The 16,529-nt window shown below is 44.6% G+C and overlaps 1 protein-coding gene across 6 annotated transcripts in view; it reads right to left on the reverse strand.

Moving 5' to 3' along the window:
• SNTG2 (syntrophin gamma 2) overlaps window positions 1-16,529 on the reverse strand; it is a 418,988-nt gene that overhangs the window by 194,635 nt on the left and 207,824 nt on the right. For 3 of the 6 annotated variants that reach the window (XM_084826732.1, XM_084826733.1, XM_084826734.1), the window contains exons 3-4: window positions 6,106-6,162; window positions 5,943-6,000 (exon numbers count right to left, since the gene is read on the reverse strand). In XM_084826732.1, coding sequence (XP_084682858.1) covers window positions 5,943-6,000; window positions 6,106-6,162 — 115 coding nt within the window. The remainder of the gene's footprint in view (window positions 1-5,942; window positions 6,001-6,105; window positions 6,163-16,529) is intronic. The other 3 variants (XM_084826737.1, XM_084826735.1, XM_084826736.1) reach the window with 1 other exon arrangement.

A 16,529-nucleotide genomic window follows, 5' to 3' on the forward strand; every position in this document is an offset into this window, starting at 1 on the left:
GAATCCAAGTCACAGCATCCCTGACAGATGGCTGTCCAGCCTCGTCTTGAAGGCCTTCAGTGTGGGAGAGCCCACTACCTCCCTAGGCAATTGGTATTGCTCTAACAGTCAGGATGTTTTTCCTGATGTTCAGATGGAATCTGGCTTCCTGTAACTTGAGCCCATTATTCCGCATCCTGTATTCTTGGATGATCAAGAAGAGATCCTGGCCTTCCTCTCTGTGACAACCTTTCAAGTACTTGAAGAGCACTATCATATCTCCCCTCAGTCTTCTCTTCTCAAGGCTAAACATGCCCAGTTCTTTCAGTTTCTCATAGGGCTTTCTTTACAGTCCCCTGATCATCTTTGTTGCCTTCCTCTGAACCCTCTCCAGTTTGTCTGCATCCTTCTTAAAATGTGGTGCCCAGAAATGGACACAGTACTCCAGATGAGGCCTAACCAGTGCTGAGTAGAGAGGAATTAGTACTTCCTTTGATTTGGAAGCTATGCTTCTATGAATGCAGCCCAAAATAGCATTGGCCTTTTTTGCAGCCACATCACATTGTTGGCTCATATTCAGCTTGTGATCTACAACAATTCCAAGATCCTTCTCGCTTGGAGTATTGTTGAGCCAAATATCGACCATCTTGTAACTGTGCATTTGGTTTCTTTTTCCTAGATGCAGAACTTGGCATTTATATTAAATGTCATTCTGTTGTTTTCTGCCCAGCGCTCCAGCCTATCAAGTTCACTTTGAATTCTGTTTCTGTCTTCCAGGGTATTAGCTATCCCACCCAATTTTGTGTCATCTGCAAATCTGATCAGCATTCTCTATACCTCCTCCTCCAAGTCATTCATAAAAATGTTGAAGAGCACTGGGCCCAGGACTGAGCCCTGCCAGTACCTCACTCATTACCTCTCCCCAATTTGAGAAGATCCCATTGACAAGCACTCTTTGAGTCCGATTCTATAGCCAACTGTGGATCCACCGGATCGTTGTTTCATCTAGCCCACTTTTAGTGAGTTTGCTCATCAGGATTCATGAGGCACTTTGTCAAAAGCTTTGCTGAAGTCGAGGTACATTATGTCCAGAGCATTCCCACAGTCCACAAGGGAGGTGACCTGATCCAAAAATGAGATCAGATTCACCTGGCAGGATTTGTTTTTGACAAATCCATGTTGGCTTTGAGTAATCACTGCATTGTTTTCAAGGTGCTTACAGATGGATTGCTTTATCATCTGCTCCAGAATTTTCCCAGGTATTGATGGCAGACTGACTGGTCTGTAGTTCCCAGGTTCCTCCTTCTTACCCTTTTTGAAGATAGGGACAACATTAGCCCTCCTCCAGTCGTCTGGCATTTCTTCAACCTTTGCAATTATATATATATATACACACACACACACACACGCATGCATAAAACAAAAACACTCCTGGGGTTCAGCCACATAAACGTTGCCTTCAACATGTTATTACTTCCATCCCTTCCTTTACAGGATTGGTTTTGTAGACTATCCAGACACCTTCACTTTTTCTAAAAACAGCTTTTCTCTAGAACACACCTGTTTAAACTATCCATTTTAGTAGTTGCATTATCATATTTCACTGTCAACTTCTAAGCATTCTTCTCTCTTTCCCACCTAGCTCATTTATGGAGGGGATAAAGCACATTAATTTTTTTCACAAGCTATTTTTATGCCATGCCTTAATACACTACAGTATCTCTATGGATACAGTATTAAAAGCAACATACAATATATAGGGAACCAGAGGAACAGTGATGAATGCTTTCTCCTCCTCTTGAGCTTGTTTGGGATGTGGTTTGGGCAACATCTTCAAAGCTGGACAAAACAAGCTAAGAACAATGAAATATTGGAGAGTATTTCTTAAGGGAAGTAGTGGAAGGGAGTGCAGCTGATCAAGATCTCCATTGTTGCCCTATGAATACAGTACCACAGTGTCCTATATTTAAAGGGGTATGCCAGATTTTGCCTCCATGCTGGAGTTTTGCTACTTGTGGTTTCTGAGAATGCACAATAAGAACTGTTGATCGAAGCCTAAATATGTCCTTACAGCCAGAATTTGAAAATGGAAATTAGATGGTTAAGGGAGCAATCCTATGGCTGCTAGACAGCGGCTAGACAACCATAGGATATCCCAGAGAACCAACCTCCCCCCACTTCCACGTTGCCTCAGAGGCAGCACGGAAGAGCCCCATGCTCTGCGCTCACAAGAGGAGTGTGGAGCGGCCAAAAACAGGCATTCTGGGGGGGGGCATTCTGGGGCAGGGACAGCGGAAATGCCTGTATGACACATCCAATGTGTCAAACAGCAGCCTTCTCCCCGGGTCTGCCCTCCTGTGGTTAGACAGCCAAAAGTGGCTGTCTAGCTGAAAATGCAGGGAAGGAGGAGCATGGAGGGAACGATCCCCTCAGTGCTTCTCCTGCCCTGCATTGGAACTTGAGTTCGGAGGCGGCCGCCTATCTGAATAGGATTGTGCCCTAAAAGGCCACAACATGTAGAAATTGTGGCAGCATTATTTTTTTCCAGCTTTGATAAGCAATTCCTAACCTTCTTACTAAGAATGAGGCATTACCATATAAACAAAAAATCCCAGACAGTCTGAAAAAATAAGGTAGAGAGAGTGGGAATCCAGATTCAGAGGCTGCAAAATATAGTGGTGTGAACAGAAACTGCCAGGTGATATCACCTCTTAAAACTAAAAGTGTGCATGATTCAGCACAGGCAGACATTCAGCTATGCTCTGACTCCTAGCCTTCCTTACTCCAGCAGGGGAAGGTAGTCAGCTGGAATTACAAACTTCTGCCATTGCCCTGCCTTAGTCTTTTTCACATGATACTCAAAATGCCAAATTTGACTTAAATAAGCAAAAACATGTCTAACAAGCCATTGTTTTTATTTTTCTCTCTCCCCCTCTCCCTCTCACAGTTCCCTAAGTACATGACTATCAACTAACAATGACTATCAAAGCATAGAAATGTCACACTCAAGAAATACAGATACTCCCATTTGTTGATACCTTTCATTTCCACTTGAACACTGTCTCCTTACTAATGAAATTGTTTGTATTCTGACTGCATTAAAGAAGTCAGCGTTTTACTTATGTAAGTGTTATTTCCTATAAATAAATGGGATATCTTAGTGACTGAAAATGCAACTCTATACATGTCTATGCAGAAGTAAGCCCCACTGAGTTCAGTGGGACTTAATCACAGGAAATTGTGTACAGGATTGCTGCTTGAAAAAGCTGATTTGTCTGTTTTCTGCACAGGTCATAACTGAAAGCGTATTTCCTGCAGTGCTCTAACCTCTGATTCCAAGGACATCACCGCAGTTCTCAGAACTGTATTCTCTACTGCCAGTCTGTGTAGCTCACCACCTCCACCCTGTCCTAGAAGGACTAGTCCTGCTGAAATCCAACCACACAATAATGCTTTACATGTCCTCCCTATTCATTTCCAATCATGGTAATTGTGGGAAGAGTTATGGAGGTGAAGAAGATCCAAGCCGATCGGGACAGGCTCCAAATGAGCTTCTTCTTTGAAGAGACAACAGGAAGGTGGAATATCCAGTGGCAAAATTACGCCACTGCCCTCCAGGAAAAATCCAGCACTAAATGAGCCAACCTAGCTATTACACAGGAGGAAGGACACCAGGCACAAAGTGAGGGAGGAAGATGGGGAGAGGAGGAAAGAAGCCTGGTTGTGACTGGAAATTAAGAGGATGAAAAATGTCTGGACTCTCAGAAGAATCCAAAATATAGCCCTTTTCTGTTTCCCAAAGTACATGAGGGACTTATACTAGCCCTCACATTGATGGTGGGGAAGAATATTGAATGCTATCTTTGAATTACGAGCAAAGAAGAAATATGTCATTTTATAACATGTCAATGATATTACAATCTCAAGACAATCCCAGCTGACTGGAAGGAAGAAATAAAAGCATAGATTTTATTCTGGGGCGTGTGTGTGTGTGTGTGTGTGTGTGTCAGAGGCCATATTCCACCTCTGGAACCACCCACAATTGCTACTGCCGCCATTGCTGCCAATTCTGCAAGGAAACCAGGCATGCAGGGAGTGCGCTCCCAATTCTGCAAATGAATAAGGCACATAAACAACGTGTGAGCCCCCCACACACTTTGTGTCTTTGCAAAATTGCTATGTTTTTGCCACTGCCATGGTGGCAACAAATTCAGTAGCAGAGAGGCAGGGCAGATCGGGCTGCAAGAACGGCTGTGGAAGGGGGATGCATGCGGACCATGTGTTACCCACCCCATCCTAGAGTCCAGGAACTAGACAGGTCACGTTTATCCTTAAGGAGCTATCGATGGGATTTTCAGCAGCACAAAAGTCATGGTAGGGAGTAATGTATTAGCTTTGAGTAGCAGTTCTTTCTTTTTAACAGTGTCCTCTTAGGACTATGTTTCTCTCTAGACTGCTGACTTCAAAATAAAATACACTCCTGGGATAATTAAAAAAAACCTTTTAAGTTCCATCATGTTGCCAATGTCAAACGTTTACTCTGAAGATTTGCCTGAAATTAGCATTCCCATGTATCCCTGTCAGATCTGCACTGCATTGTTGCAAATATTGGGCAGGCTCCTATTATCTCAGCTTTCAAACTAATGATGCTCTGAAAGCTTCCCATGATATCTTCCCTAACCCTCCTATATAGAAAGCTGGGCTAATATAAAAGGATCTCTCTTTTCCAAGATTCTGAACAACCGTTTCTGAGGGATATTTCACACACAATATTTTCCCTACTTGAAGTACATTAGGAAGTGTACTTTACAAGAGGTGTCGCATTGTCTCAATATGTGCAGTATGTATGTGTAATACATATTTAGTATATTAGGAGCAATGCTGAACAGATAATATGCATAACTCAGTGGAGAATGTGCACACAATCTTTCCATGAAGAGGGAAGGTTTCCCTGGTCAATATTATGCATACTCTCCAAGAGGCTTTGGGGAATGTGCATATCTCAACTACATTTTGTACAGTGTTCAGTCCATATGTATATTCTCTAAGACACATGCCCTTATTTCTGTCTCTAGTTCAGAGGTGGGCAGCCTGTAGCCCACAGACTGCATGCAGCCTGTGGTCTAATTTTATTACCCATGGTGTGTCCCGCCCCTCTGCTGTCCAAGTGAGAAGAGGTAAAAAGGTGTGTGTCTGCATCCTCCTTTCCCTGCTGTTTAGCTGTTCCCTGTTAGTCAGCTGACCAGTGTGGGGATCTTCATATTACCACTAATATATATAATATGTGGAAATTGTGCAAGTCTCTATTTTCCTGTTAAACAGTGATACACATATTTTGAAGCTGACTTAGCATGTAGACATAGATAAAGCATGCCTATTAAATTTTCAGAGTATACTATTTTGATATTCTGTGAAATAAACAGAAATGCTGTGATCTGCAGTAAATTTCATTCACACAGTGTGCATTCACATTATAAAAAAGGGGGGGATGTTGAGGGAGGTGTTGTAGGATCCCGAAAAATTTAGTTTAGAAGCATGGGAAATGCAGCTGCGTCTCCCACTGAAATCAATGGGATAATTATAGGATGATTAAACTTTTGAAATTGCCTATAAAATTTGGACTCTTTGCCTAATTGGTCTGAAATTTGGCATATCTTGTGCCTTCTGAGTAATAGCAGAATGCCTGAAAATGTTATGCCTCATGGATGAAAAACACAAAAGTTAAGGCAGAAGATTATTTCAGTCTGCTATTGAAATTAATGGAAAAAAGAAAATGACTGACCTAAATAAAGAATAAAAACAAAATTAATGAAATTAATGAAGATTAAACAAATGAAATGAAGCTGAACTGAAAAACAAAAGTTTTTTTTGCTTGCACACATCTAATTTGCACCAGTATATCAATATTTAATTATTTCATTTAACATCAAAAACTGCTATATACAAATAAGCATTTGCTTTACCTGCTTGGTCTTTAAATATTTTTGATATAACGACAGGCACTTTGTGCTCAGCACCACCCTGAAAGACATGTGTAACATGAATAAAAATCTTAGCTGATCTGCCCATCATCTTAATTCATGCATTACATATTACAAAGAGAAATAAAGATAGAGTTATGCATACCTTTATACTTAAGCCCAAGCCACCAACTGGTTGTCTACGAAGTTTAACAGTTCTGTGCTTTAAAAAATGGTAGAAAAAATAAATTTAGGTGAAAATACAATATTAGGTGCATGCATATTAAATTTATGCTACTTTATCTTTTCTTCTCATATTCAAATGGCTTGATTACCACAAAAGGAGAGGGTTTTTTTGGTTTATTCTCTTATTAAAGGGAAAGGGAATCCTCTGTTCTAGTTATACCTTGAATTGCCCAGTCTTTTATAAAGGGGAGCGCAATCCAGTTACATGTATACAGGCCGTTCTTGACTTCCCATTGGGAATTCATGCCACTTCCCTGTTCTCAAAATGAAGGGGAGCCTGATGTGCCATCAAGTATGCCAAGCACAGGTCTCATTAAAGAAGCAAGAGCAGTGCTATGTACAATGCAGATCAAACAGATATTTGATCTGGCTGATAGATTTTTATTTTCAATTTGCTTCCCCACCCTTGCCAAACCTTTGAAAAAGTTTAAAATACAGGACATGGTTTCCGATGTATCCTTGCACATGAGTTTGTTTTCTATGCTGCTATCATTTATACCCTTGATTTTCATTTTTAGTTTTCAAAAGTATCCAGTTCCCATATCCAGCTGACTTTCCTGCAGTTAACTTTTTATTATTATTAATCTATTTCTCATGGTTATTCCTTCAGTACTTTTTTTAAAGCAAGTACATGAGATAAAATCTTTATGGACATTTTCTATAGCAATCTATCTTGTATTTAATAGCACCTTGCATTTTTGACATTTTATTCATGCTCTCTTTTCTTGGTACTTGACATAACAATAGAATATGAAGAACTTCATTTTATCCATTGACAGTAAATGTGTGGTAATACAGTTTAGCAACACACCAAGTACAGTTCTATCCACAGGGCTATCTCTCATCACCAGGAACAGACACTGTTGGATATTTCAAGGTTATTTTTTAAAACCTGTTCCTATATAGAGACATATTATTCTTATTTTTAGATTTAAAAAATAAGAATTTTAAACAGAAATTCTTGCAAAACTTTATTTGCTTTCCAAGGAAATGTCTATAACTTTTTAATTCTTTTCACAAATGCTTTTGCAGATTTAGATTTCAAAGAAATGACAAGATCTGCATAAAGAGAGAACAGCTCAATAAAAATTCATTTTGATGCCGTACTAGCAAAGCAAATCCAACTTTGCATGTCCTTTATTCAGGTACATCAGGAGTGAGCAACCTTTTTTTTCCTGTCAAGGGTTGTATTTCCTAGTGGGTAAACTAGGGAATGCATGTCAGCAGTAGGTGTGGTGAAGCCAGCCATAGGCAGGGTCAGAGCCAATACTGTGTGTGTGTGTGTGGGGGGGGGGTTCTTTCTGCCACCCCCTTTTCACACTCTCCTTCCTCCTTCTTGCTCAGGGAAGGGAGAAATCACTCTTTGCCAGAAGTCTGAACTGATTGCATACAGAGTAGGGGTGTACGAACCCCACTTACTGTTCCACTCCAGGGTCTGCTGGGGGGGGAGGCTATCTCTCCCCGGCTGGTTCCGCTCTGCGACGAGCCCACGGAGCTGCTGGCTGGGGCCACCTGCAGCCAGACTTCCGTCCACTGCTGTGCTGCTGCCGCAAATGGTATCCGGCATAGGGGATGCCATTTGCGTCCCTGCCTTTTGCCATGATAGGCTATGTAGATACTTACGTAGCCTATCATGGCTTGGCAGGGACACAAATGGTGGCCGGTGTAGTGGCTGCCATTTGCGGCCGCAGCCCGGCAGAAGCCGGAAGACAACCTGGAGCTGCCGCTAGAGCCGCTGCTGGAGCTGCTGCCAGGTAAGTCTGTTCCGGGGGGGATTTCTGGGGGGTAGTCCGTTGTGCCACGGACTCCGGGGGGTGGATTCTAAAGACTCCAGCCTCACTGGAGTCCATGGCAGAATTCTCCAACATCCCTACTTGGGCATCTCATCAAGCAAGGTGTGCTAGAACCAGTGACACAGACCCATTGGGCTACATCCATTGTGCCAGTATTAAAGCCTAATGGGAAGGTGAGACTGTGTTGGGATTACAAGCGCACTATGAATAAGGAACTTAAGCAGCATCCATACTCAGTGCCTACTATCAATCAACTCCTCACTCTTCTTGGTGGAGGGAAGGTCTTCGCAAAACTTGATCTGGCCCAAGCATATCAACAGTTGGTCATCAATGATTCTACAGCAGGTGCCCAAACAATAATCACTCATCGAGAGGCATTCTGAGTAAAGCCTCTGCAATTTGAAATTTCTGTGGCACCTGGACTGTTCCAACAATTCATGAAAACCCTACTTTCTGGAATTCCAGGTGTTGTACCATATTTTGACAATGTCCTGCTGATGGGATCAGCAGAGGAAGAACTTCCTGAATGACTTCAAGAAGTCCTATGTTGTTTTGACTAAGGATGGACAAAAGTCCCTTACCTGGTCCCTCAGCTTGCTTCATGGTGGGAGGGAGGCGCTCCGGTTCTCCCCACAACATTCTTGGCGGGGGGGAGGTGCCCTGCCCCTCCTGGCCGAAATTCAGGCCGGGGGGGAGGCGCCCAATCCCTCACTGCCGAAATTCAGGCCGGGGGGGAGTGCCCCGTCTCCCCGGCCACAAAATAAAAAAAGTAAAGTTAAAAAAAAACACCAAAAACGTGATAAGCTACGTAACGATTTAGGTAGCCTATCACGGAGAGATTTTCAAAGTCAGCCGTGATAGGCTACGTATATGGTTACGTAGCCTATCACGGCTGACTTTGAAAATCTAGCCGTGATAGGCTACATAAATCGTTACGTAGCCTATCACTTTTTTTTTTTTAACTTTACTTTGTAATGGCGGCGGTGGAAGCTGGTCGGAAGACCAGCCGCCACCCCTGCCACCGCCGAAACGCCGCCGGGACCCGCCGCCGAGAGGGACATTCGAAGGAGGTAAGTCCCATCCCGGGGGGGTGGAGTGGAGAATTTCACCACCAATTTCAGGGGGCCGAATGCATTGGCATTCGGCCTCCCGGAGATTCGTGGAGAAATTCTCCGCCATCCCTAGTTTTGACACATCCAGCATTCATGTAAAAAAGGAGAAATGTGAAACTGGAACCTCGAGCGTAACATCGTTGGGCTCTCGTATTGATGCTTCTGCATTCACCCACTGACAAAAAAATACATGCAATTCATGATGCACCTGCTCCAAAAACAAAGCAAGAACTTCAAGCCTTCTTGGGACGTCTCAATTTCTATCATGTGTTTCTTCCACAAAAGGCTACCATTGCTGAGCCACTGCACTGCTTGCTGGGTAAAGGAGTTCCATGGAAACAGACCAGCCAGCATGAGAATGCTTTCCAGAATGTCAAACACTTGTTGAGTTCAAATTCTGTGCTTGTACGTTATGATGAAAAAAATCCACTAATCCTTACTACTGATGCTTCTCCTTATGGGGTTGGTGCTGTGCTAAGCCACAAATTTCCAGATGCTACAGATGCACCAACTGCTTATTATTCAAGGACTATGTCATCCACTGAATGGAACTTCGCACAAATTGACAAAGAAACCTTGGTTGTTAATGCAAGAGTCAAAAAGTTCCACAACTATCTCTATAGCCATGCTATACGCATGGACCACAAGCTTCTTCTAGGAATCCTCTCTCCTGGTAAACCTACTCCCTGCATACTAGGGATGGCAGAGAATTCCTCCACGGACCCCAGTGAGGCCAGATTCAAAAGAATCCGGCCTCTGGAGTCCATGGAGGAATGGAGTACTTACCTTCGCCTCCCATTGAACTCCTTGCTGCCCGGATCCTGCCCGCTGCCAGCTCCGGAGTGCCAGCGATACTGGTGCAAATGGCGTCCAGTACGATAGGCTAGCCTATCGCGTGAAAACCCGCAGATGCCAGTTGCGGCCGTAAAGCCCTTAGTTTAAGCTAAATGCAGCCATTTATGGCTGCATTTAGCTTAATCTAAGATCTTTACAGCCGCAAAAGGCGTACTGGATGCCCTTTGCGTCCGGAGTGGAGTCAGCATCAGCCAGCAATATGGCAGTGGCGACCATATTGCTGGCGCTCCGGAGCCAGCCGGTGGCTCCGCGGAATTGCCGTGGAGCAGAGCTGGCCGGCTAGGATTCTGGGGGGAAGGACAGATCACCTCCCCCCGCTGCGGACCCGACCCCCCTGGAGCGGCAGGTAAGTGTTCCGTACATCCCTAATCACCCCACATGCAGCGTTGGATTATTCTGCTCCATGCTTATTATTATACACTTGTCTACAAATCAGGAAAGGCAATAGCTAATGCTGATGGATTGAGTCGGGTACCACTTCACATTCCAGATTTTGTTGTACCTCCTCCACTGGAAGTCTTGATGTTATAAGCCCTTCCTGACCCACCTCTTCAGGCTGATCAAATTGCTAGGCTGACTGCTCGAGATCCTGTACTGGCTCGTGTTTTAAACAGGTTATGGAGGGGATGGCCAGTTGAAGAACTGCCATAGGAATTTAAGCCAGTCAAACACCATCAGCATGTCTGCCCATAATGGATGCTATGGGGAAAATCTGGGTTTGGGGCCCTTTTCCTTCTCTAGAATAAAACTGGGGTGTGTGGAGACATAGCTGCTAGACACACATTCCAGATAAGGGTCATCAGACCATCTTGACCATGCTGCATGCAGCTCATCCAGGGATTGTTTGCCTGAAAGCACTGGCCACAAGCTATGTCTGGTGGCCTGGTATTGACTCAGATATTGAAAAAACTGTAAATTGTCAAGCCACTAGGCACAATCCACCAAGGATGCCTATCTTTCCATGGGAAGTGACCAAGAAGTCTTGGTCAAGAATCCATATTGATTTTGCAGGACCATTTCAAGGAAAAAACTTATTGGTTGTGGTAGATTCTTACTCAAAGTGGCTTGAAGCAGCCTTAGTACCAACACAAACAGTCACTGCAACAATCACAGCACTGTGCTATTTATTTGCCAGCCATGGGTTGCCTGATAGTATAGTTTCAGGCTTTTACATCTGCTGAATTTAAATAATGTGTGGACAAGAACCTTATTTGGGCTGTCACGATTGCACCTCGTCATCTCCGAGCAAATGGCCAAGCTGAACAGATGGTGCATACCTCAAAAGATGCCCTGAAGCACATTGTGGGAGGAGACTGGCCAACAAACCTTGCCAGATTTCTCATTGCTCAGCATGTTACTCCTTGTGCAACAACAGCAGTCAGTCCTGCAGAGTTACTTTTGGGGCATTATCTAAAAACTTGCCTTGACCGTCTCCACCCAGATTTAGCTGAAGACTTACAAAGCAGATGGGAGCAAGCTCTGGATGCTGCCTTCTTAGCTCCTACTCTCTGTTCATTTGCCCCACAAGATCAGGTGTTTACTAGGAACTGCGGTGCTGGACCGAGATGGGTTCTTTCCTCTATCATTGAGGTCACTGGACCTGTGTCATAGAAGGCCCATTGTGCAGATGGGTCAGTGTGGCATTGCCATGTTGACCAGCTGAGGAAGCGTTCTGGCCAGAGTAGGTTGCCATCAGCAGAGGTAGCTGCTGAAGATCTATCTGGAACAGATGTGTTTCTCTCACTGCTGGTTGGAGTGCCAGAACCACTAAGTGATGGCAGCAATACTCCTTCCTTACCTGTGGCAGTTCCTGAAAGAAAGTTATCTGAGCAAGCTACACCTACTAGTCAAGTGCAGAGACCGTGTCGTGAAAGGGTACCTCCTCGTTGGTTGGAAGACTATGATAGCTAAGGGGGGAGGAATGGTATGTATCCTGGGGGGCAGGGCACTGTGGCTTAGTTATTGTTTTGAACCTTGGCAGCTCCTGTGGAGTTGGGAGTAGTAGCAGTGGCTGGAGCTTTGGCTAAGTTTGGCAGTTCTGTGTGTGATAAGTAAAGGACAGTTGTGTTGGAGGCCTGCTGATTCTCACAGTCATTCCCTCTACCTATACAACAATAACCCAGTCTCATTCATTTTTACTCTGAAGCAAGCCTTGCTGATGGCCAAAACAGACATTACTTTAAATGTGTGTCTAGCAACTATGTCTTCTTTTCATTTTTACTCTAGAGTAGGTACGGGGGGCCTTCCCCAAATCCTAAAAGCCTCCTACCTCCCCATACTACAGTTCTGATCTGGGCTGGGGGCCCTTGGCCTTCTCTAGAATAAAACTGGGGTGCGTGGAGATATAGCTGCTAGACACACATTTAAACTAATATCGGTTTTAGCTCTGAATTCAATGGGACATGCTTCCTAGTAGGTTCATCTAGAATTACACTCTTAAGAGGCATGGTTATATCAGCCTAATATAGATGAATATCACTTTGAAATAATGTTCCACTTAGCATTGCAATTCATTGAAAAGTATGGTGTTTTGAAAGGAATCATTCACTATTCTCAAACCAGAGTTTAAAGCAACTTCAATTACTGGAAAATTCTACATTCCATTTGCACCCTGTTGGCACAGTCAAGGTTGGTACTGTGGCCAAGTTCTGGGAAGAGGTGGTGAACCATCTCTGCGCTGTACCAGTTTATGCTACAAGTGGGAGCTCACATGACCAAATGGTCCTGCATACAAAACAAACAAGTCTCCACACAGAGGATTCTAGGGCAGCCTAGCAGTCTCCCTAACCTTGTGGTTTTCTATGTGCAGGGAAAGTGTTTTTATGGCACTTTCCCCACTTGCAACCCAAAGTGCTACAGCCCAGAGATCTGCTGTTTGTCATAACTTGAAATGGGACCTCTGCAAAAAGTAAAAGTCTTGTAAACGTTCTTGCTCATTTTGTAAGGATAGCAAAAACCATGTATCTGAAGTGCCTTGAACACTTAGGGAAAAGAACTATAAAATATTAACCAATTATAGTCAGAAAGATTCTTCAGGGACTCAGGAAAATGCAGAAAAGTGGTCTAAGCAGATTCGGGTTTTATTACAACTTTAGTATCAAATTGCAACCTACCAGAATCATTCATGGCAGCTGGACCAGGTCTAGTTTGTGTGTGGGTGTGTGTGTGCGTGTGTGTGCAAGCGCGTGTGTGAGGAAAGAGAGAGCAAGAGACCACTTGAGTCCTAAATAAAGCCTGAGTCAGAACTACTCCATGTCGTAGTAGGCTAGAACTGCTAGGAAAACTTGGAGTGGACCTCTAAATATTATTTTTCTGCAAATTACTGAGAGTGGCATCTGTGATAACCCAACCCCTCTAGACCAGACAGAGATGGACAGATGGTAGATTCACAGATTATTTTGAACAACTCTCAGAAGCCCCTGTCAGAATGGCTAATGGCCAGGACTGCTGGGAGCTGAAGTTCAAAACATCTGGAGATCTACTTTCTGCCCACCCCTGCTTTGGATTATCCAACTGCAGATGAAAACCACCATGCTCTGAGTACATATGATCCAGGGCAGTGGTGGGGGACTGGTCTGGAATGGTCTGGATTTGAAGCAGTGGAAGAAGGTCTGTTCAGTTTGGTTTCAAAATGGCTGATATACAATCCAAAGCACATGTTACCTTAAAGATGTAGCTAGCACCTATATGTTTTACTTTTTACTGTAGAGTAGGCACAGGGGGCTTCAATATATATTCCTCCCCCCCATATTAGGCTCCCAATATATATTGGAACCCCTGTGCTTACTCTACAGTAAATAGATAGATGATAGATAGATAGATAGATAGATAGATAGATAGATAGATAGATAGATTCCCACACACTGTGATCCCAATCTGGATCATGTTCTTCATGCCAGTAATATATATTGCCAATTAAACCAAATGGATCACTTCTTGGCATGGGGGTGGGGGAAGAGAGAAATCTGTTTTGCAACTGCAGTGTATGTGTGGGGGAGGGTAAAAGCCCCACTACCCCCATGCTAGGGTTCCTATCTGTATGGGGACCCCTGTGCTTACTCTAGAATAAAAAAAGAAAAAAAGCAACATGTACTTTGGCCCTTGCAGGAGAATAAGGAGCTCGTTCCATGTAATAGGGAGAAATCTACTAAAGGTTTGAGGTTCAAGCTATTAGCTGCATGGTGTAAATGCTCTGCTTTAAATAAATCCAATTGCATTACAATATAATTAAACAGAGTGTTTAGTAACATTAAAGATTATTACATTTCTCAGTAAATTAATTCAAAGATAAAGTCCAGCAGGCCGATAAAGAACTCCAATTTTAAGTAGAGCTGAGCTAAACAGGCCTAGTGGGAAGAAAGGTGGGGGAGAAAACAGAATTAATCTTGGGTGGGCAAAAATCTTTTAAAAATTGTCCCGAGGTGCTTACTGTGTAAGCAATAGGTCAACTTTTTTTTGTCTTTTGTAGGGTTTCTTCTTCAACAAATTGCTCCTCTACCTCTTGAGGTGTTCGAGGTTCAACTGCCACCCTGACAAACTGCAATATCCTTTTGCAATACCTCTGTTTGAATGACTTCTATGTTAGGACATAGGGCCAATCTTAGGGATGTATGAAAGTCACTTACCTTTTCGCGGATGTGATTTGCGGTGGGGGGGAGGTGCTCCATCCCTCCCCCTGGAATCCTGCCAGCTGGCTCTGCTCCATGGACAGGCTGCTGCGGACGCAAATGGCGGCCGAGTAGCTGCCGCCATTTGCGTCCAGCCAGGCTGCCGTGATAGGCTACGTAAGTGATAGCATGATAGCGTGAGAGGCTACGGCAGCCCCCCCCCCCAAAAAAAAACAGCGTACGCAGATGGCGGCAGCTACGGTGGCTGCCATTTGCGTTCCCTATTTTTCGCCGTTTTATCCTACGTAAATATTTATGTAAGCTATTACAGTGAAAAAAAGGAACCCAAATAGCGCCCATTACGCTATTTGCATTCCCCTTTTTTTTCGTCTTAATAGCTTACGCAAATATTTACGTAGGCTAAAACAGCGAAGAAAAGGGAACGCAAATGGCAGCTGCTGTAGCCGCCACCATTTGCGTACGCGGTTTTTTTTTTGCTTGCTGTGATAGGCTACGTAAGTATTTATGTAAATACTTATGTAGCCTATCACAGCAAACAACAGATGCAAATGGCAGCTGCGGCAGCCGCTCGAAAGACCAGCTGCTGCCGGAGCCGCTGCTGCCGGAGCCGCCACCCCAGGTAAGCTTCATCCCAGGGGGGAATCCACGGGGGGGTGGGGGGGAGGCCGTTCTGCCATGGGTTTCGGGGGGCTGAATGCCAGTGCATTCGGCCTCACTGAAATCTGTGGCAGAATTCTCTGCCATCCCTAGCCAATCTACACTTATGTTTTCCCCCGCTTCCAATAAGGTTTCGCCGCTCGTCTTTCACACTACACAGGACCTGCCTCGAATTGGGACTGGAATTTCCCACTTCTGTGCTTCAGCTTTCATTACCCTGATATCCTGGTATTTCCCATTCATGTGCTTTGCTCTTCTGTGTTCATTACCTTATAACGTTGTAGTCCCCTCCCACGCCTGTCCATATATGGTGGTGTTTGTATTTTCCTCCTGTCCAATCACAGCTCTAGATGCCCCCATCTGGTCTTCTGGCTACTGATAGCATAGCTTCCTTAGTACTGGAAATTTTATCACCAACCAGCAGAGGAGTACAGCTGCAGGCTCTTGTCTGATCTGGGAAAATCAGCCGAGTCAGCCCTGGTCAGAATTTTGGATGGGCCACCGCCAGGGAATCAGGCTTCAGGTGGTTGTTCTCTAGTGATGGCGGAGAATTCCACCACGGATTTCAGTGAGGCCCAATGCCAGTACTTTCGGCCCCCAGAAATCTGTGGTGGAACGGCCTCCTGCCCCCTCCCCGGAATCCCCCTGGGATGGTACTTACCTGAGACGGATGCGGCGGATGTGGCGGCAGTGGCGGTTCTGGCGGCAGCGGCAGCAGCGGCTAGTCTTCTGGCCGGCCGTGGCCGGGCTGCTGCTGCCGCCATTGATGTCCTTGCAGCCGTGATAGGCTAAATAAGAATTTACATAGCCTATCACGGCTAACCCCCCCAAAAAACCCCAGCGTACGCAAATGGCAGCAGCTACGGCAGCTGCCATTTGCGTTCCCTATTTTTTGCCGATTTATCTTACGTAAATATTTACATAGGCTAGAATGGCGAAAAATAAAGGAACGCAAATAGCACCCACTACGCTATTTGTGTTCCCCTTTTTTGGCCATTTTATCTTACATAAATATTTACGTAAGATAAATCGGCGAAAAATAGGGAACGCAAATGGCGGCCGCTGTAGCCACCACCATTTGCGTATGTTAGATTTGGGGGGGGGTTAGCCGTGATAGGCTACATAAATTCTAATGTAGCCTATCACGGCTGCCTGGCTGGACGCAAATGGCGGCTGCTACGGTGGCCAGCATTTGCGTCTCCAGCAGCCCGTCCACGACCAGAAATCCAGCTGCGGACGGCCCGGAACTGGCTGTCGAGGATTCCGGGGGGGAGGACCAGATCGCCTCCCCCCCATCGA

This window comes from Heloderma suspectum, chromosome 1, assembly GCF_057233095.1.
Source record: "Heloderma suspectum isolate Gila_16-S chromosome 1, 16-S_ref, whole genome shotgun sequence".
Lineage (NCBI taxonomy): Eukaryota > Metazoa > Chordata > Lepidosauria > Squamata > Helodermatidae > Heloderma > Heloderma suspectum.